This window comes from Arvicola amphibius, chromosome 1 (assembly GCF_903992535.2).
Source record: "Arvicola amphibius chromosome 1, mArvAmp1.2, whole genome shotgun sequence".
NCBI classification, from domain to species: Eukaryota; Metazoa; Chordata; class Mammalia; order Rodentia; family Cricetidae; genus Arvicola; species Arvicola amphibius.
In genome coordinates this window covers 187,016,201-187,035,982 of record NC_052047.1, presented here as the reverse complement: position 1 = coordinate 187,035,982, position 19,782 = coordinate 187,016,201, and the positions used below count along the sequence as shown (strand labels likewise).

Sequence of the window (19,782 nt, the reverse complement as noted above, 5' to 3'; positions counted from 1 at the left end):
CGATTGGAAGTGAGCTTCAGGGACAGAACAGTTTGCTTCGTCGGGAATGTTTTATTTGGGGGGATGGACACGCACACATACACACACACATACACACACACGCACCGCCCACACGCACTGGAGAGCAGAGGACAATATGTATGCCAACCCAAGAACTCCTAATGAGATTTTGTTGGGTTTTGTGGACACTGAGAGGGTTGCTCTACCGGGAGGATCTGGTCTTGGGCCTATACCTTCCAGTTTGATTTATGCCTGTCCCCGAGAGGCCTTTTCAAGGGGTATGGGTGTGGGTGGAGGATGGGAACAATGGAACACTGATTCTTTATACATACAGGTTGTTCTCAGGTTGGTTTTTATAGGTCTAGGAACAATGTAGTATATTTGGGGGTGTCATGGAGGTCTATAGCTCCAGAAGTTACTGGCACAGACTTAGGGAGCCTCACAACCAGGACCAGGGTTCGAATCTAGCCTGCCATTGACTGCCATAGGTCGTGAGCCACATATTCAAGGGCTGTGGTCTATAAAATAGGCTGAGAGGGACATTGTAGGGACTCAGAGACCCCTGCAACTCACTGGCCTGTCTCTCTTCCCTCAGGTCATTGATAAAAAACTCAGGTGGCTGGTGGTACGTGCAAATTGGGAGAAAGAGGGCTGGGCCCCTGCCTCATACATCGATAAACGCAAGAAGCCTAACCTGAGCCGCCGAACCAGTACTCTGACCCGGCCCAAGGTGCCCCCACCTGCACCCCCAAGCAAACCTAAGGAGGACCGAGGAGAATCCTGTGGGTGCCTGTGAGAGCCAGGACTCCCCACTGAAGCTTAAGTATGAGGAACCTGAGTATGACATCCCGGCCTTTGGTTCTGACTCAGAGCCTGAGCTGAGTGAAGAGCCCACAGAGGACAGAGGCTCAGGGGACAGGCCGTCCTACCCCAGTCCCCGAAGGTCCCTCGCTGCCTCCTCCCTGCAGCGGGCCCACTTCAAGGTGGGCGAGTCTTCTTGAGGATGTGGCCCTAGAAGAAGAGACGATCTATGAGAATGAGGGCTTCATGCCCTACACAGACGACACCCTGTCTGCCAGAGGCTCCTCTGGGGACAGTGACTCCCTGGAAGCTCCTCACTGTCTCTTGCCATGAAAAATTCCCCCAAATCAGGTTCTCCCAAATCATCATCCCTCCTAAAACTCAAGGCAGAGAAGAATGCCCAGCAGAACTGGGGAAAAAACCAGTCCAATGTCTCCTTCTCCTCCTCCATCACCATCAACACCACCTGCTCCTCCTCCTCTTCCTCCTCTTCCTCCTTGTCCAAGAACAGCGGTGGACACAAAGCCACGCTCTGCCTCAGATGCAGGCATTCCGTGGCACCCCCAAGGCCGGGGACCAAGAAAGATGCCGAATGTGAAGGTCGGGCTGGCCTCCTGTGCCCGAGCCAAGCCATCGGTCCGACCAAAGCCAGTCCTGAACCGAGCTGAGTCTCAAAGCCAGGAAAAGATGGACATTCGCTCCTTACGGCGCCAGCTGAGGCCCACAGGCCAGCTCCGAGGGGGCCTCAAGGGCTCTAGGAGTGAGGACTCAGAGCTGCCCCCCCCAGTCAGCCTCCGAATCCAGGAGAGGCTCTGCTGATGTGATTCCACTCCCAGCCACCACTCCCCCATGTGTTTCCCAAGAAGGAATGGGAAGGGCAAGGCACCGCCTACGTGACCTGCCAGTGCCTATCAGAAGGTCCAGGACTCCGAGATCAGCTTCCCGGCGGGCGCTGAGGTGCACGTGTTAGAAAAGGCAGAAAGTGGATGGTGGTATGTAAGGTTTGGGGAGCTAGAGGGCTGGGCTCCTTCCCACTATTTGGTGCCGGAGGAGAAACCAGCAATCTGACGTCGCTGGCAAAGAGCCTGACACAGTCAAGAGCACTCAGAGCGAGGGCAAGTCGGACAGTCTGGAGAAGATCGAGAAGCGGGTGCAAGCGCTGACACTGTGAACCAGAGCAAGAGGGTCACCCCACCCATCCCCTCCAAGCCTCCTGGGGGGTTCGGCAAGACCTCGGGCACTGTAGCAGTGAAGATGCGGAACGGTGTGCGGCAGGTGGCAGTCAGGCCCCAATCTGTGTTTGTGTCTCCACCACCCAAGGAACAACAACCTGTCCCTGTGCCCTGCGGAGGAAGGAATGAGTCGCTAACGGCCACTGACAGCCTCAGAGGTGTCCGCAGGAACTCCTCCTTTAGTACTGCACGGGTCAGCAGCCAACTGAGGCCAAGGGCCGCTTGGCAGAGCGGGCTGCCAGCCAGGGCTCAGAATCACCCCTCCTGCCTACCCAACGTAACAGCATCCCCGTCTCCCCCCGTGCATCCTAAGCCTATCGAGAAGTCTCAGTTCATCCACAATAACCTCAAGATGTGTACATCTCTATTGCAGACTATGAGGGGGATGAGGAGACAGGCTGGCTTCCAAGAGGGGGTATCCATGGAGGTGCTGGAGAGGAACCCCAATGGTTGGTGGTACTGCCAATCCTGGATGAGGTGAAGCCCTTCAAGGGCTGGGTACCCTCCAACTACCTTGAAGAAGAAGAACTAGCAGCACTGGGTCCTTCCAGACTCAGTGCTGCTCTGGCTGCCACTGGAAAAGTGGTGGCCTGCAGACAAGGGAAAGGACAATGGGAGGGGGGAGGGGGATGACAACGTTGAACCCTGCAGAATATGTGACCCCCCCAAGACACCCTCCAGCTGGAAGGGAGGGTGTGACGGGTGCACACACTTAGTAGGAGAAAGGGAATAGCAGGGTTGTCCTGGGCCTGGAACCCCTGCACACACACTGGTGACTTTGCTGATGAACCGTATGCCGTTTAGTACAGGCCGAATGGGAAAACCCAGTCGTGCCTTTTGCTGCAGATCTGGAACAGATGTCATGAGGTGTTGTCGAGGGTCCTGCCCCTGCTCAGCCGCCTCAGGGGCTTGCTTCTCGCCTCTGGAAGCCACCCTTGTGTTATCATAGATGTGTTTAGCATTGTGTTGGTTTCTAGTCCACTAGCCGCTGGTGGGTGTCTGGAAGACCACCAGCTCTGGGGCTTAGCGGTGTCTCCTCAGAGCTCAGTCCTTCTGGGGCCAGGCCACAGCCTGTTGGTAGTTACATGTTCCCAGATGCTAACAAGGACTGCCTGCCTTTGCTGGCTGACCTGGCCTTGCAAAGAAGAGCCTGCCCTCCTCAGGGCACATGGAGGACACTGTGGGAGTTGACCTAGAGAATGGCAGTGCCAGTCTCCTCATAATCTAGAATTGCTCGAGGATTTCCGGGTAGGCGATTCCTTGTGCATGTTTGGGAAGGGGTTATTGGTTTGGAGGTTATAAATCAGCGTTTGGTTTTGGGGTTTATTTTAGAAGTTGTTTGGGGGCCCAAAGGGCTCAGCCTCACATAGGAGAGGGAGTAGGGGGGTGGGCGGAGTTTTCTGTTGAATTCCATGGAGGGATGTTTAATTTAGATTTTGGTTTTAACGTTTTTGCCTTTCATATGCCAAGTTGTTTGTTTAGGTTTTCCACTGTGTGCACAGTGTCCTAGCATGGCACCTCACCAGGGAATTCTGAGACTGGGTAAAGCCAGGTCCTGGGCTCGGTGAAACAGTGTTCAGGTCGCTGCCCAAGAGGGAATGGGGCATCATTAGAAGCCAGGCTGCTGGGTGACTACTCTGCCTGCCTCTGCACACTTCCCCAACCTGGGCAGGGCCCACAAAAAGCTCTTACTGTGGAGAAGTCACCATCAACCCTGGGCAGAAAGGACCCTGGCTGGGTCAGCCTGGAGCAGACACCCCCTACCCCGCCACTGTGCCCCCTTAGCCTGCTGGCAATGCTACAGGTGCCCAAGAAGATGGAAGACTTCGAAGCCAGGAACCAACCCTGTCTTCCCAAGGGGCAGTGCCCCCAGGGAACAGAGAAGCAAAAGAATGGTGTTCGCTGCGGTCCTCTGTCGGCTTTGGGTTGTGATTTGATGATTGACATTTCAGGAGGGACCCTCCAGAGAGAAGCCCAGTGGGCTTCTTCCAAGAACTCCCCTCATGTTGGGAGCGGATTCCACATGTGCCTTTGATTTGGGACAGATCCTGCCTCACAGTTCTGGCTGAGCTGCCAGCATCTTCCTGACCAAGGGCTGCCGGTTCCGACAGACATGGGAGGAAGAATGCCCCTCACCCCCTCCTCCCAGGCAGGTCTGCCTTCAGCTCCCAACCCTAACCTCCTGGATTCCCAAGTCCATGTCCCTTCCATATGCGGATGCAAACCGCTAGCCCTCCTTTGTCAAAAGCCCATGGTGACATTGTTCTATTCCTTTTCTGTGTTTATGAGTTTGTTTAAAATTGAAATTAGTTATTTTCTTCTGCTGGACAGTATTAAATAGAGCGGGATGTTGAGTTAATCTGCTAGGTTGCAGTACTAATGGTAGTGGTTAGTGTCTTCATGATATATTGTTTGTACTTTTTGAACAATAATGATAAAGAAGTGGTTCATTATTTCTTAATTAATGCACTTTAAATGAGGTAAATGGAAAGAAAACCTGGAGAGCAAAGTGCATTACTTAAAGATGCAGTATATACTCTTCTCATTTTAAAACAGCACATATTTATTAAAAGAAGAAAAAGTAATTTATGACTATTTAAAATAAATTTTAAAGTAGAGTGACTGTCAGTTGAAAGGACCTTCCACACAGCTGTCTGCCAGGGGATGGCCCACAGCCTCGCTCCTCGGATGTCTGCATTGAGCCAGCTCCATGGTTAGTGCACCAGCAGTCACAGAGCATCTCAGCTGGACTGGGCCACCGAGATCCCCAGAGCTGCCTTTCCCACCCTCCCTGCCAGATTCTGCACCCCAAAGACCCTCTCCCAAATCCCAGTGTCCCTGAAATCGTAGACGCTTTCAAAGCAGACTGGAAGGGACCTTAGAGGTCAGTCCATCCCATCCCTTCTTGTTTTCTCCAGCTCAAGGACAGGAAATGACTTCCCCAAATCATCCAATTAATGTCAGGTTTTCCCACTGCATTTAATCCCCAGTTCCTCTCCTCTCCTTTTAGTTCATAGTGTGGTCATTGTGTTTACATTGTAACATCCAGCCCCAGGGATGGCTGGGAGTTGCTCAGGCGTCTGGGAAAAGTAGGGAATGTTGCCACCTAGTGTCAGTACGTAGACTTGGTCAACAAATAGTGATAGCCAAGGTCCCTCACCACCAACCCATTAGGGCACAGCACAAACCCTGCAAGCCCAAAGAATACTTGAAACAAGAAGGGTGCATGCCAGGCCTTCTCAGACATGGCCAGGGGATGCCAGGCCTTGTGTCCCTGGATCCTAGCCCTGCCCAGACAAGAAGGCCTTTCCCTAGCGCTAACGAGCTGCTTTGTGACATCGGACAGACTGTGGCTGCAGTGGAGGAGGGAAGGGCCTGGGGCTCTGTCCCATTAGGAGCAAAACCAGATGGGACAAAAGGCAAAAAAAAAAAAAAAGAAAAAAGAAAAAAAAGATTTAAAAAAAAGTGGAATCTCAGCAATGCCCAAAGCTAGTTTTCCATTAGTTAGAACTGAAAATGTGAGATGACATCGGATTGCTGTATACTGCAACTTTAATCTTAATGAGCCCTTCTGAGGTCATTATTGAGGTTTATATAATGCCCGAAGATGCGTCGTCTGGTGCTTTGTTTTCCTTTCAGTCTAAAGACCCTTCTCTTCTATGACAAGGGTGGAGGAAAAGCCTTCCAGCCTTACCCTTCTTTGTCACTAGTAGGCCTGGCTACACTGCCTGGCTCCTCTGTGTTCTCACAGGGGGGCAACAAGAGGGAGCAGGGGGAGGGGGTTCCATCAGCAGTCGGTTCCTGTCTTCCCTGGGGCCCCTTCACAGCCCGGGTTCTCTTTGCAAGGCCTCAACCCTTCCACCCCCAGCCTGGTCCCAAGGGTCCCTCTTTCTCACTCCTAAATGGACGAAGGCATTATATAGAATCATTGTAGTCACTTTGAGATGTTAGAGCCGTGTAGCTTACTGGCATTTATACCCATTGCTTTCTTCAACGAGGCGTGTTACTACTTATATCCTCTAAGAGAAAAAGACAAGGGAATCTCAGCCAAACATTATTTTCATATGACTAGTACTTGCAGAGTAGGCATAGCGCTATTGAAGTTGCAGTGTCTGTTTTTAGGAGGGGGAGCAGGTGAAGTCACCCCCTGCTTTTCCTGCGTTTGACTAATATATAATTTCTTTAAGGTTACTCACTTCCCCTATTCCCTCCAATACTTTGCATTCTCAATGGAAAATGAAAACATCTAAGACAGAAAAAGTGCAATATTACCAAGAGGGATGTGGGACAGAGTGGGGAGGAGACCCTGTTGCATCTGCGGAAAATGGGAGGATCTACTGGGAAGAGTCGTACTGTGGAGCACATGGGCGGACGGTGGATTGGATTGGCAGGCCAACTGTCTATCTCCTCCCCACGTCCCTGGCATGAAGAGAGGGGTAGCCACCAGAGGACATTAGAAGAAAGGGTCTGGGGAAGTGGCATGGTGCTCTTGACCTCTTGAGCCCAGTCCCCAGAGCAGAATGAGGGTAGCCAAGACCCACTCCTGTTTTCATTCCCCATTTGCAGCCAGCTGCTCAGAGAGACCCGTCCAAGAAGCGATTCCCAGCAGCCCTCTCTCCCCAGCCTCCTGATATGTGGGCTACGATGCTTTGGATGTGTGTTTGAATCTTTCTAAAACTATGGAACCTCAGTTCAGCTAATGGACAGGAGTCCTGGCTGTAAGCAAACTCATTTGGAGATGGGTGCTTTAAGTCCTTCGTACCCAGTAAGACCCAATTCCTCCAGGCCTGCAGTAGGCCTGGTCCCAGCCACCCATTCATCTCAGTGACTTGGGCAAAAGGCATGAGCCCTGCCTCTGACAACAGAACCCCCCCCCCCATGACAGGTACACACCAGCTCCCCCTTTCATATGCAGCAAGGAAAGTGGCAGGATAAGATCTTTCCTAGGGGGTGATGAACAAGTCGTAGGGCTCAGCCGCTTCCCCAGGATAGCAAGCACAGCTTGGCTGGTGTGTCCCTTCTGTGTAGTACTGTAGGCCTGCTGCTCCAACCCACCTTTGTGTGAATTTCTCTACAGATAGGGAGAGGGACCAGGCCCCTTCTGAGTCTCTCCCTTGGAATAGATTACGGTTGCATAGCTGATCATTAGACTCTCTGTGCAGCTCTCTGAAAAGACAGCAGTCCACATCACTAACCAATTAAAATTCCCTCGCTTTTTTGAGGGCCGAGAGAGCAATGTTTGTGTGCATGTGTGTGTATGTGTGTGTGACGGTGGTGGTAATTTCCACATGCATGGGTGTTACATGAGTGCATTGTGTGTGAGAGAGAGACTGGTGGTAATTTCCCACTTGAACTAAATAGCATGGGGTTAGAGAAAATAAATGCAGGGCAGGTGGTCTCCATTGAACTAGTCCTTGGCATTGGGCAGGTCCCAAGGGACTCACAGCTTCTGGCAGCAAGTATGTGTGTCATTCACACGATTCTGGCTGGAGAGTGCAATGTGTCTTTTAAATTTGTTTTTGTAATTATTTTATTATTTAGTTGGAAACTTCACACTGGCATTAGCAGATCTAACAGGAGCAGCCCAGGTCAGCATCCGGGCACCAAGATGAGCACGTGGAATAGATACTGTTTTGAGTGTGGAGTGCTGAGGTGGTTACATTAGTGCACCCACGTACTTGGGATGAGACTGCCCAGGGGATCCAAGAGCTGCTGGCCGTGGCTTGGTTCTGAAGGAGAGGCAGGCTGGGCAGGGTGAGAACTACTCATGGTTTGACTGCAGGACCCGTGGGTGTCCACACAGCAGTGCCTGCTGTTCCCACTGCAGGCCCAGGGTGCTTCCTGGGGGTGTGGAGCGCTCCTGAGGACCTTCGGAGTTGGTCTAAATCCCATTTGGGACAGTCTCATGGCCTTGTGTTTCACAAACTCTATGATCGGAGCCAGTCATAGGACACGGTTGGTGACCTTTGGCCTTAGCACTGCCTTTAACTACTGCTTTGTTCTGTGTATCTGGGCCCCCAGGCCACAAAGCGGGCACACTGGTGCTTGTAGATTGAATGCCTTTTCCAGAACCTTGACCCCTACCTGGCTGTAAGGGACTGGCATGTGACACTCCCTCTTTCTCTAGCCCGTCTAAATATCAAGTGACCTTGATAGTACCCCTCCGCCATCGCAGTCTAGGACTTAGTGGCCTTAGAGTAGGGTAGGGTCCCTAATGCCGAAGGTCCCTACCTCACTCCAGGTCTCATGCTGGACAATGGGCTTTGTCTTTGGAAGCCTGAGAGGATCGTGTTAGTGTTAAAGGATGGACCTTAGCATGTTGACAAGCTAGTGGGAGGCATGTTGGCAAATGAGTAGCCATGTTTGAGGTGACTGGAGCTTACCGTCCCTGCGCTGGGAGGAGGCTCCAGAAGATGTCTTTTAGGCAGAGAAGGTGTGGGAAGGACTGAACAAGGGTTTGGAGTTGTGCTGTCTTTATTTATGGAAGAAGGAAGGAATCAGTTCTTCGTGTTTGGAAACGAAGAGATCAGGTTACAGGGATTTTTGTCACTCACCAGCCAAAAGTCCAGCCAGAGAAAAACTCAACTCACCGGGCCACAGCCAGGCTTCCATCTTCATTGTCTTAGGGGAGAGGCACAAGCTTATGTGAGCCATAAGCCAGTGTTTGGGTTTGGAGGCCCTTTTCCAGAAGACAAATCCATCTCCCAGATTCCCAGTAGTTTTTGCCCAATGTATTTTGTCCAATTCAGAGTTGGCCAGCCTGTCAGACTCTACAGATCAGAGGCCATTGATCATAACAGGCCAACATCCCCATACTAGAACTTAAGAGCCCAGGCCTATCCAAGAAGCAGGTGACCTCATTTCTTGGTGACACAGGACATTATCCCAAGGCTCTAATAGAACCTATGGTTCTAACTACTGAGTTGGCCTCCTGTTGCTAATCGGACCAGAGGAGCACACCACATCCCTGCATGTGCTTGTTTTCTGGTGGCTTCTACTGAGGTGCACTAAGTTTATTTCAAAGGGTATACAGTTATCATTCTTAAATTCACAACTTGTCCCCTCCAACAGAGGACATGGGTGTCCCTCCCAGTTACTGAGAGGTCTGGAAGGCAGATGTTAGTGGCCCCTCTTGCAACATAGATATGTGAACTATACAGTGGGAGCAAGCAGATAGATGTCACTGGGACACCTGAATTATGGGGACTTCTCGTAGTGTCCACTCATCCCCAGCCAGCTTAGTGGGGTCAGCAGGAGCCCTTCCTCTCCACCTCAGCAGAGAAACTGAGACAGGGGCATTGGATGCAGTCGGCGTCCGTGTGTGTGCTGACACATCTCCAGGACCCTTGGTGGTGCTAATCTATCGCCATGTTTCTCACAATTCTAACAGTGGGTTGTTTTTATAAGCCTCATCGCAAACACGCAGTGTCTTTGGGGGAGGGGCGCGGCCCCCTTGACCTGCCACTTTCCGGGTGTCCTTTATCGCTTCGAAGGGAATCTTTGGTCTGTAGGAATGACCTGTCTTGGGATGCTTCTAGACTTTAAAATTTGGGTTGTTTTGTGTAATATTTTGTTTATGTTTACATGCATCTTGTATTTCCCTAAAAACTAAATAAAGTTTTTGGCCTTTTTAACTGAACAGAATCATGATTCTCTCTGGCTTCAGAGGGCCCATTCAGTTGACTAGTAAAAGGTCCACGAGCCCAAACAGCAGCTGACTCCAGAATCTACCAGCTCAAGGGGACGGGGTAAGAGAGGGGAGATCAGCTCCCACAAACTCCTCCAGCCCCTTCCCACCTGCAAGTGCTTTTCTGGGAGTAGCCAAAGGGGGTCCTTGGTCCTTACCTAGTTGTGTTGGTCTCTAGTAAGCAGGAAAGAAATGGACCTGAGGTCAGTTCAAAGGCGGGCTACTAGGTGGCGAGAGCATCCTCCAGGGAAAGGGTGTAGACAGGCATCCCACAAGTCTCTGGGGCCTGGCCCTGCTAATGTGTTCTAACACTGTCTAGACCCGGGCCCATACCACTTTCCCATCCCGGCCACAGGGTTGACCCATAGTAACCCTGTGAGACTCTAGGTGGCGATACTCACCTCACAGGATCTCTGGTTTGAGAGGAAACCGCATTGCGTGCCTATGACTTCCCTTGGTGTCCAACCTAACTCTGTTTCCCCTGCTCAGAGTCCCGAGGCCACCAGAAGAGCAGCAGCGTCTCTCAAAAGGCTTGCCTAGTATTATGGACCCCACTTCCTGAACCTCAGGCCATGCTCCAAAGCCTGGCTCTAAGGAGGCGTCTCTGGCATAGGCCCTTTGGACTACAGTTATGGAGGGGTGACTGGGCTGTCCCTGATAGCCCTTAACTACTCAGGTGTGCTCACACACTGGTCCCCATCCCACCCCCAGATGCACAGCACAGCCCCCAGGCTGGTACAAAATCACCTTTATTCACAGACACAGTGACCCAGTTCACAAAGGAGGCAGTGCTATCTCTGTACTAGCAGAATGGACGATGGCTTCTTTTCCCACCTCCAGCCGGACAGTGCTCAGATTTTCTCCATCTCTCAGATGACCCCTAACTGGATGGGGCAACTTACCAGCTCCAGCCTGCTTTCACAGAAAGGGTCTACCAGGCCGAGTGAACAAAGAGCGGAGACCCAGGGTGGCACAGATTCCCCAGGTCCCTACAAGGGCAGTGCAGGCAAATGTCCACCCTGGCACCCCACTCTCAATGCTTCCCCAGTACGTTCCCCCCCCCCAGGAGACACCCCAGAAGAGCTCCCAGGAACCACATGAAGAGTGTTCCACCCCCAAACCACTCTATACAGGGGAAGCTGTGGTTTGGAGGGTAACCTCTGGCCAGAGCCATAGAACTGGCCAGTGGCCAGCAGAGCCCCAGACCCTGCCTGTCAAAGGCAGAAGCCATCTCTGAGGGTATAAAACCAGCCATCTGAGGCCAAGGGCTGGAAGAGCCTAGGCTAAGGCTCCACAGTAACCCTGAGCAGGCAGAGCAGCAGTGATGGACACTTGCTTAGCAGGACTAAGAGCCCAGCCTTCGGGATCCACCCTTCTAACAAAGATCTCCGTTCTGGCCCCTGGCCCATATGTCAATAGCCTTCTCCAACCTTACAGAACCTTTGATATCTTTATAGAGATCAATTCCTGGAGAGCAGATGCCCTTGAACCAACTACACTAACATAGCTCCTACCCAGGGAGGAAGGGCACGGGTGGATGCCAGTGTCCGACATCCAAGAGAGGCTTAGCCACCTCTTGGGAGGCCTCAGCTTGGAGTTCCACCCAAGAATTAGCAGGATTGCCCATGAGCCTTCTGTGAGGGCCTGGGGGATTCTGGGTGACTGCTCTCTGCTGCCCCCTTTACCCGGGAACCCCCAACAGTAGCATTTTAAGAGCCCCCAGGTTAGACTTAACCCACAAACAAAACTCACAAACCAAATAAATAAATAAATTAAAATAAGGAAAAGGGCTGTCCATAGCCCAGGAAACCCCCACCCCACTGAGGGCTCCTGTCCCTCCTGGGCACACGGTGACAGAATCAGCCCAGGCCAAGGCGGGCACTGAGATGAGGGAGGACAGGCCTTAGGGATGGCTGTGGACCTGTTCTTTGAGACCCTGACAACAGTAAGGCCCACCTCAGCCTATACTGAAGGGCACCCTAGGCATCGGCACCAGTGAGATGATTGGTGCAAATTACTACGGCAAGGAGAGGTCCTGAATGCGGCAGGTTGGCACAAGGTCAAGGACCTAGGACCTGGAATCTTCTGCAGCCTGTCTTTTACCCACTCCGGGTAAGGAAAAGAGATAGGACATGCAGTTTGCATCTGCCCAGGATGAGAGGAGTCCACTGGCCTCTTCCCGAACTGCCCAGGGGAAGCTACATGTTCACTCTCTCCAAGGTGCCACCAGGCAGCACAGCTTAGAAATCTGCCTAGATCGTGAGGGATGGCAACAAGCTGAGACTCGGCTTCAGCCCCTCACCCTGCAGACATCTGGGTAAAGAGGGAGATTGTGGGGTAGCCTTCTCTCCTCCCCTCCACTCATTATGTACTGCTTGTGCCCCCCCCCCCCCTGCACCTCGCTCCTTGCCTCAGATCCTCTCAGCCCAAACCTCCAGGGACCTTGGTTTCCCATATTTAATGGAAAAGGAGGAAGAGTTTTGAAAACGTAGACGGGACCCTGTTGGCTTCGCCCTTCGCTGTTGCTGGGCTGCTGTCTGCGGAAGTGGGCGTGCGGGTGGGCTCTGCAGTGGGCTGTGGGCTAGGAGCTGCGGTAGGTCTTGATGATGTCCTTGATGGGGCGCCGGCAGATGGGGCAGCAGGCGTGCAGGGCCTTCTTGAGGCGCAGGCCACAGGAGTAGCAGAGGCACATGTGGCCACACGTGTAGATGACCGTGTCCACTGTGTGTTCACAGCAAATGGTGCACTCGTCACTCCACTGGCCCAAACCTGGGGTCACTGGTGACTCGGGCAGGCTCACGGGTGAGTTGGGGGCCGTCCCTGAGAGTAAAAGCACCAATTAGAATGGGATGTGACCCAGCCCAGCCCAGGGCCTATGAGAAAGGGGATCCTGGGCTCATGTCTTCCTCCAGGATGGAAAGCCAGCTGTTCACACTGGCATCCCACCTTCCTGCTCAAAGGAAGAAGCTGAGCTCCAGTAGCTCGGCTCTGGCCACACGGCCCCAGACTAGGGCCAGAGGAGCAGAGACAGCAAAGGAGGAAAGGAAAAAAGGACTTCCCAAGTCTTCTAAGGCATGAGCCTCCTGCACTAACCCTGGGTGCATTTCCAGAGGTCCTCTAGAAGATCAGATACTCGCTGGGCTCCATGGTGCCTACACACACATATCCACACACACAACACACACAAATTTAAAATAAATCTTAAAGATTATTTTTTAAAAAGCGACAGCTACACATCCATGGTGGTTTGAACAGATACGGCCCCCATATCCTCATGTATAAATGCTTGACCCATAGGGAGTGGCACTATTAGGAGGTGTGGCCTTGTTGGAGGAAGTGTGTCACTGAAGAGGGGGCTTTAAGGTCTTAAAAGCTCAAGTCTGGCCACTGTGAGGATTTTTCCTTCTGCTTCTTACAGATCAAGATGTATGTAGAACTCTCGACTCCTTTTCCAGCACCATGTCTGCCTGCACACTGCCATGTCCTGCCATGGCGCTAATGGGCTTTGAAACTGTAAGTCAGCCCCAATTGTTTTCCTTTATAAGAGTGGCTGTGGTCATGGTGTCTCTTCACCGCCACAGAAACTCTAACTGAGACATCTAAAGAGCTGTGTCAACAGATAGGAGGGCTGCCCTTCCAGAGGACCTGAGTTTGATTCCTGAACCACATCAGGTAGCTTGCAACCGCCTGCTGCCTGTAACTCCAGCTCCGGGCATCCAGCACATCTCTAACCTCATCAGGCACCTCACACATTCATGCATGCACATTATTAAATAATTAAAAAATTATTATTTTTTTTAGAATAAAAGTCCTGGGGCTGGAGAGATGGCTCAGAGGTTAAGAGCATTGCCTGCTCTTCCAAAGGTCCTGAGTTCAATTCCCAGCAACCACATGGTGGCTCACAACCATCTGTAATGGGGTCTGGTGCCCTCTTCTGGCCTGCAGGCATACACACAAACAATGTTGTATACATAATAAATAAATAAATAAATAAATATTTTTTTAAAAAAAAAGAATAAAAGTCCCCTGGTGAGAGCTGCCAGCCCCAGCCCTAACAAAGGCTGCACGGCCGGTCCCTCTCTGAAGAATATACGTATGAGAAGGGAAGCATCGACCCAACCCCAGGGCCTTGGTACTCACCACCAATAGAGCCACCCAGAGGCCCGGAACTGCAGGTGCTGAGCAGAGGATCCGAGAGGCGGCTGCCCAGAGCACTGGGAGAGGTTGGAGTGGAAGCAGGTGAGCAGGGGAGAGATGGGCCGCCCCTTTCAGCCATGATGGTGGAGCCTGGAAAAGGGGCGGATGGGCCACAGTGCCATTAGCCTAATAGAGAAAACTTCAGTTCCTACCCTCACCGAGGGCCCCCACGCCCGCCTGTAGGACAGCACGGGCAGTGAGGCTTCTTGCTCCCAGCAAGCTCATGGTTCTGCTTTCTCTACACGGGCACCGAGGTCCCTATATTCCGGTCCTACAACCTCTCCCTTCCTTCTTCCCTCCCTCCCTCCCTCTTTCCTGCCTAGTCCTTCCCAGAGGTACACTGTCCACAGGTGAGACTGGGGACAGAGCCTTTGCCCTCTTGAGACTGTCCTCAAACCTCAATCCTTGGGCAGCCTTGCCTCCCCCCTAAACACTACCTCATGGCCATTGACGAGCCAGACCCAGCCACACAGCCTGAAGAGAATCCAGCTCTGTGCCCTAGCAGAACCATGAGCTTGCTGGGAGCAAGAAGCCTCACTGCCCGGGCTTTCCCACAGGCCCTAATGCTCTGTTACAACTGCTAGCTGTAACTCATTTAATGGTGTCGCCATTTCTAAGATCAATGAATGTTCACAGGCTGGTGATGTAGGTGTGTCTTCTATCTATCTGATGGTTTTATTCGTTAATTAATAAAGAAACTGCTTGGCCTGATAGGTTAGAACATAGGTGGGTGGAGTAGACAGAACAGGATGCTGGGAATGAGGCAGATGCCTCAAGCAATCCGCATGCTTCTCCTCTCTGGGCCAGATGCTATGAAGCCAGCCACCAGGTCAGACTTGCTGAATCTTTCCCGGTAAGCGACCACCTTGTGATGCTAAACAGATACTAAATATGGGTTAAAGCAAGAGAGAGTTAGCCAGTAAGAGGCTGAAACTAATGGGCTAGGCAGTGTTTAAATGAATACAGTTTGTGTGTTGTTATTTTGGGGCATAAACTAGCCAGGCGGCCGAGAGCCGGGCACCAGAACACAGCCCGCAGCTCATCGCTACAGGCTGGGTCTCTTTTCTCCTCCTCCCTCTTCTCACCTCCACACTAGAGACTGAACCTAGGGCTTCACTCGTGTTAGCAAAACATCTGTCACCTACCCAGTACCCTTTTAGCTTTTTAGCTTAAGATAGGATCTCACTAAGTGGCCTAGGCTGGCCTCAAACTTGCTCTGCAGCCCAGGCAAACCTTAAACATCTGGTCCTCCTGCCGCAGCCTCCCAAATAGCTGGGGTTACAGGCCCAGTTCATACAGTTTCTCTTACTACATTAATATTTTAAATAAACTATCATCTCTTTTCAGAAATGCATACCTATTTGCTTTTCTTACCCTACCAGCATGGACTAGCATTTTCAAACCTGTCTAGCAAGCAACCCTGATAATAGTTGTCTGTAGTGAAAACAGTTTGATTTACCAGTGAACACAAAGGAAGCTGTAGGTGCTGTACACATGGATAAAGGAAATAGCCCTGAGTTATCAGCTTATGGGGGACTTTCACAAAGCCAAGCATTTACTGTATGGGGAACAGTAAATCTTCCTATGCTGCTCCTGGCTTTGGTTCCCCTTCGGAGGCAGGCAGGATTCCCCAGCACTTTGCTGGCTGACATGCCCAATTCTCCAAACAGCTAGGAGCTATTAATAGACAGTGAGTTCTGGGTGGTATTTCTTGACATCCACCTTGACCCACTTACCACCTGGGACAGAAAAAAAAATCCCGTGTTCTGTTTTCGGTCCCTTTCGCTCCCTCTCGTGAACCCCTTCGGATGACAGAGCCTTACTGGAGAGTTGCTCCGCTGTTATGAGGTGGGGCTGATGCAAGAGCACGCCTTGCCTCTGTGTGCTTCTGTTCCCCGAGAACAGTTAGCGGTTCTCTCTCACCTCAGCTCAGATGTGTGTATGCGTGCTTCCCAGCCCGATTTCATGTTCGCCTCCCTTCCTGTTTGATTTTGTTTCCTCTAATCTGATTTCGTCTCCTTCCTTCCTGTTTATCTTCCAGCTCTAACTCCTCGGTACTCTGGCTTCACTTCTGGATGTAGCTTTTCTTCTTACAGTTCACCCATTATCCCTTCATCTGGTCTGTCCGGAACCGGACGTCCGCGCTGATTTTCATCCCATTTCACAAGCTCTCCACACTCCTCAACAGTCTCAACAGCACCACATACACAGACACAAGCACCGGGCTGCATGGGTCCCTCACAGCAGGTGGAGCTCAGACAGCAGCTCAGGCGAGCTCATTTGCACACACTACCAACTCTACCAAGATGCCTGGGTTGAGCCATGGGTAGAGAGGCCCAGGTTTCCCTAACCTTGGGTAAAGGTTTAAATAAAAATATAAACCAGCTGGGCGTGGTGGTGTACTCCTTTAACCCCAGCACTCAGGAGGCAGAGTTGGGTCTCTGTGAGTATGGAGCTAGCCTGGTCTACATAATGAGTTCCAGGACAGGCAGGGCTGTTTAGAGACCCTGTCTCAAAAACAACAGCATCAAAGTCAAAAGTCCAGAATCTACTCGACAGCTGCAGCATTAGGATCTCTGCAGGCAGGATTCAGAGGTCTGCCGTTTACAGCGAGGCTAGGGAGAAACAGCCAGCAGGGTAAAGCCACCCATCCAGGGCTGGCTTCCCATGCTGAATAAAAAGAAAGGAGAAATGGAGCTGAGCGCAGGCACACACCTCTCTGACAGCAGGTGGGTGCCATGTGACCCCCTCCCATTACTGCTACCCATCCTCCACTAGGCTGGACTGTTCTCTCAAACCGTGAGCCAAATCAGACCCATCTTCCCTTCAATCACCTTGTCAGACATCTGGTCACAGTAAGGGACACTTATCCCATAGAACCAGCCAGGGAGTGTGGCTTAACACAGCCCACACCCCCCAGTCCTTTCAAAGGGCCTCCTCTGAGAATGGTTTGCAGCACTGCAATCTCATTCCTGAAGGCCACCTGCTCGGGCATTCCCCTACTCTGAGGCAGGTATCAACCCAAGAAGACAGCAACGTTTCTGTTACCGTTTTTCTGTTTTTGAGACAGCTTGCTAAGAAATTCTGGCTTAGCTGGAAAAATATGCAGACCAGGTTAGCGGCGAACTTGCAGAGATCCTCCTGCCTCTGCCTCTTAAATGCTGGGATTACAAGTATGGAACACCACAACCAGCCAACCTGATTTTCAGTAAGGCTCACAAGAACCCTGAAGAAACTTGAGTCTCAGTTCACTGCTAGTGCAAACTCCCTTTCCCCAATTTTTACACTGGAGCATACAGATCTGGCCAGGCTGTGTGTGTGTCTGTTGGGATGTGAGTTGATCTCTCCCAGCCATCAGTGAGCCATAAGTTTCTGCCTCACCCAGAACTCACCTAGGGTGACAGTCTAGCTGCTAGGCCCTTGCAGGATCACCCCGGCACTCACCGAGGATGCGGACCTGCGTGATGGCGCCATGCAGGCTGAAGAGCATCCAGAGGGGCTGCGAGGCGTCCACGCACAGTTGCATGCCGGCTGCCGCGCCGTTGTGACTCAGGTGCAGCTCACCGTCGGCGTTGACCACCAGGCCCAGGATGTCGCCGCTGTGCAGAGGCCCTGGCACTCGGCACACCGCCCAGAATTCCTTGCGGTCCACTAGGGCCTCGGGGCTGAAGGGCAAGTCGGACGGCCGCAGCGTGCCAGGGTCGCACGTGGTGACCCCGATGGACAGCGCGCCAGCTCGCGCACCGCAGGAGCGCGTGACCTTGATGAAAATGGTCTCGGCCACGCGCACAGGCCGGCTGGTGAAGACGAGCGCGCGCTCGTCGCGCCCGTGCTCCAGGCGCGCCACCGTCTGCTCGTCCAGGATGCGGACGTGCGAGCCGGCGCGCAGCGCGTGGAAGCGCAGGTCGCCGTCGAGCTGCGCCGGCAGCGCGCGGCTGTGCTGCGAGTTGAGCGAGTTCTGCGGGATCGGGCAGCCGGAGGGCGGTGCGCCATCGTCGCCGTCGGTTCCCGGCACGTTGAGGTCGCACAGGCTCACGGACAGGCGCGCCTCGTCCGCCTCGCACCGCAGGGACGGCCGCCGGAGCGCGGTGAAGGAGCGCGGCCGCAGGCAGTCGGGCAGCACCAGCTCGCTGTCTGCAGCGGGGAAGGCGAGAGACAGGGCGACCGTCACCGTCCCACAGCGGTCGCGCAGTCTGCCTGCGCCACCGACACTAAAGGTGCAAAGTTGGAAAGCGAAGGGGGCGCGGGAATGTTCTTTTTAAACAAAGCATGCCGCTGGAAGACACCAACTTCAAGGCCATCTAGTTGCTTCTAAATGCTTTCCAGCCAGCAATGCTTTCTCCTTAGTTTTCAGTAACCCTGCAGAACTTGCAGTATGCTGATTCTTAAACTGTATTAGAAGGACCTTTTCTTTTTCTGAGAGCCTCATGTCCCAGCCTAGCCTCGAACTCTGTGTGTGCCACAGTGCCGCTAAGACTTACAGTTTTAGTGGGTTGATGTCCTGTACCCTCAGCCCACCCTCAGCCCCTCCACGGGAGAAAAAGATTTCTTAAATTCTAATCCCTAGGACTTCCCTACTTTATGTTTAACATCTAGGATTTGGCCAGAAGTCAATCTTAGGTGTTGTCTCTCAGGCACGGTCCACGATTGATTGTTTAGAGAACAAACTCTCTCCCCCCAATCCCTCCCACCCCCTCTTCGTCTGGAAACAGCCAAGTAGACTGTGGGCTGGCTACCTAGCGAGTCCCAGGAATCTCCCAGTCCCCAGCAGTGGGATTATAAACATACCGATACATCCTGCCTTTAAAAGACAGCTAACACAGGTCCTCGTGTTTTTTGCCCATTGAGCTATCCTCCCCAGTCCTCAGAGTGGCTTTTACACAAACAATAACCATTAGTCACAGGTACTATTGAATCTGTAACACTCTAGGAGTCCAGAGGGGACCGCTCTCTCCCAGTTTCTTTGCATAAACAGCAACATCTAAAACCAATACTTAGGCTTGAGGTTACCATTGTCACGTAAAGACATTAATGTGGAAGGAAGTTAAATTCATCCAAGAAATAGACTTTTGAGAGCAGCTTCACCGAGCTTCCAACCTTGTCTCACTAATCCAGACAGCTGATACAAGCTTCATTCTGAAGATGATACATACACTCCAGCAAAAAGAAGCACACAAGGCCGCCTGTTAGCCAGCTACCCAGAGAAGGAGGAGGGGGACCTTTTCCATATTTGGATTGTGGCATGACAGATCCTTTTAGATGTATTTTAGGTTTTCGCTAATGCAAAAATTGAGTTCTACTCTATAAACACCAATAATGTTTAACCTTCCATGAGTAATAAGCCGTTCTGAAAATGTGATAACTTCGGCGCATCTCAGAACACTGTCACTAAATTATGTGCATAACTTCTGGGCATCCAGGAAGTGTGTCAAGCCCTTCCATGGGCATGGACGCCAGGCTCAAATCCCTGCTGCTCACTGCATGTGTTCCCTTTTCACACCGCTGGTGTCTCACTGTACCCCAAGCACCTCCCTTTCGTGCCAACAGCTGCTTCCAGCCATGTTTGTTTAATGGTATGCTACGTCCCTGCTCTGTGGATCTGTAACCTACAGTGACAGCAACATGTGCTAACTCCAAATGTTATCCTTAAAACAGCCCGTGGAGGCCACCCCACTGTAAATACAACTCAGGGGTGCTGGGTGATAGTCAATGAGTAAGTAGACTCAGTATTGGCAAGGTCTGTCCATCCCCCAATGCCACACCCTTTGGGACAGAGTTTCTCTGTGTAACAGCCCTGGCTGTCCTGGAACTTTCTCTGTAGACCAGACAGAGAAAGGCCTTGAACTCACAGAAATCAGCTTGCCT

General features: G+C 52.0%; 2 protein-coding genes across 2 annotated transcripts in view; one reads left to right on the top strand and one right to left on the bottom strand.

Annotated features, from left to right (window-relative positions):
• Positions 1-9,672, top strand: part of Sh3pxd2a (SH3 and PX domains 2A) — a 203,038-nt gene extending 193,366 nt beyond the window's left edge. Inside the window, 16 exon segments of the mRNA XM_038321072.2 lie at positions 596-639; positions 642-766; positions 768-998; positions 1,000-1,099; positions 1,102-1,316; positions 1,318-1,578; positions 1,580-1,657; positions 1,659-1,703; positions 1,705-1,854; positions 1,856-1,961; positions 1,964-2,235; positions 2,238-2,330; positions 2,332-2,380; positions 2,383-2,429; positions 2,431-2,497; positions 2,500-9,672. Of these exon segments, the coding sequence (XP_038177000.1) occupies positions 596-639; positions 642-766; positions 768-998; positions 1,000-1,099; positions 1,102-1,316; positions 1,318-1,578; positions 1,580-1,657; positions 1,659-1,703; positions 1,705-1,854; positions 1,856-1,961; positions 1,964-2,235; positions 2,238-2,330; positions 2,332-2,380; positions 2,383-2,429; positions 2,431-2,497; positions 2,500-2,666 (2,050 nt within the window). The 3' untranslated portion in view covers positions 2,667-9,672.
• A 2,629-nt stretch (positions 9,673-12,301) lies between these two features.
• Positions 12,302-19,782, bottom strand: part of Neurl1 (neuralized E3 ubiquitin protein ligase 1) — an 81,491-nt gene continuing 74,010 nt past the window's right edge. The window contains exons 4-6 of the mRNA XM_038313600.1: positions 17,362-18,051; positions 13,861-14,007; positions 12,302-12,540 (exon numbers count right to left, since the gene is read on the bottom strand). Of these exons, the coding sequence (XP_038169528.1) occupies positions 12,302-12,540; positions 13,861-14,007; positions 17,362-18,051 (1,076 nt within the window). The remainder of the gene's footprint in view (positions 12,541-13,860; positions 14,008-17,361; positions 18,052-19,782) is intronic.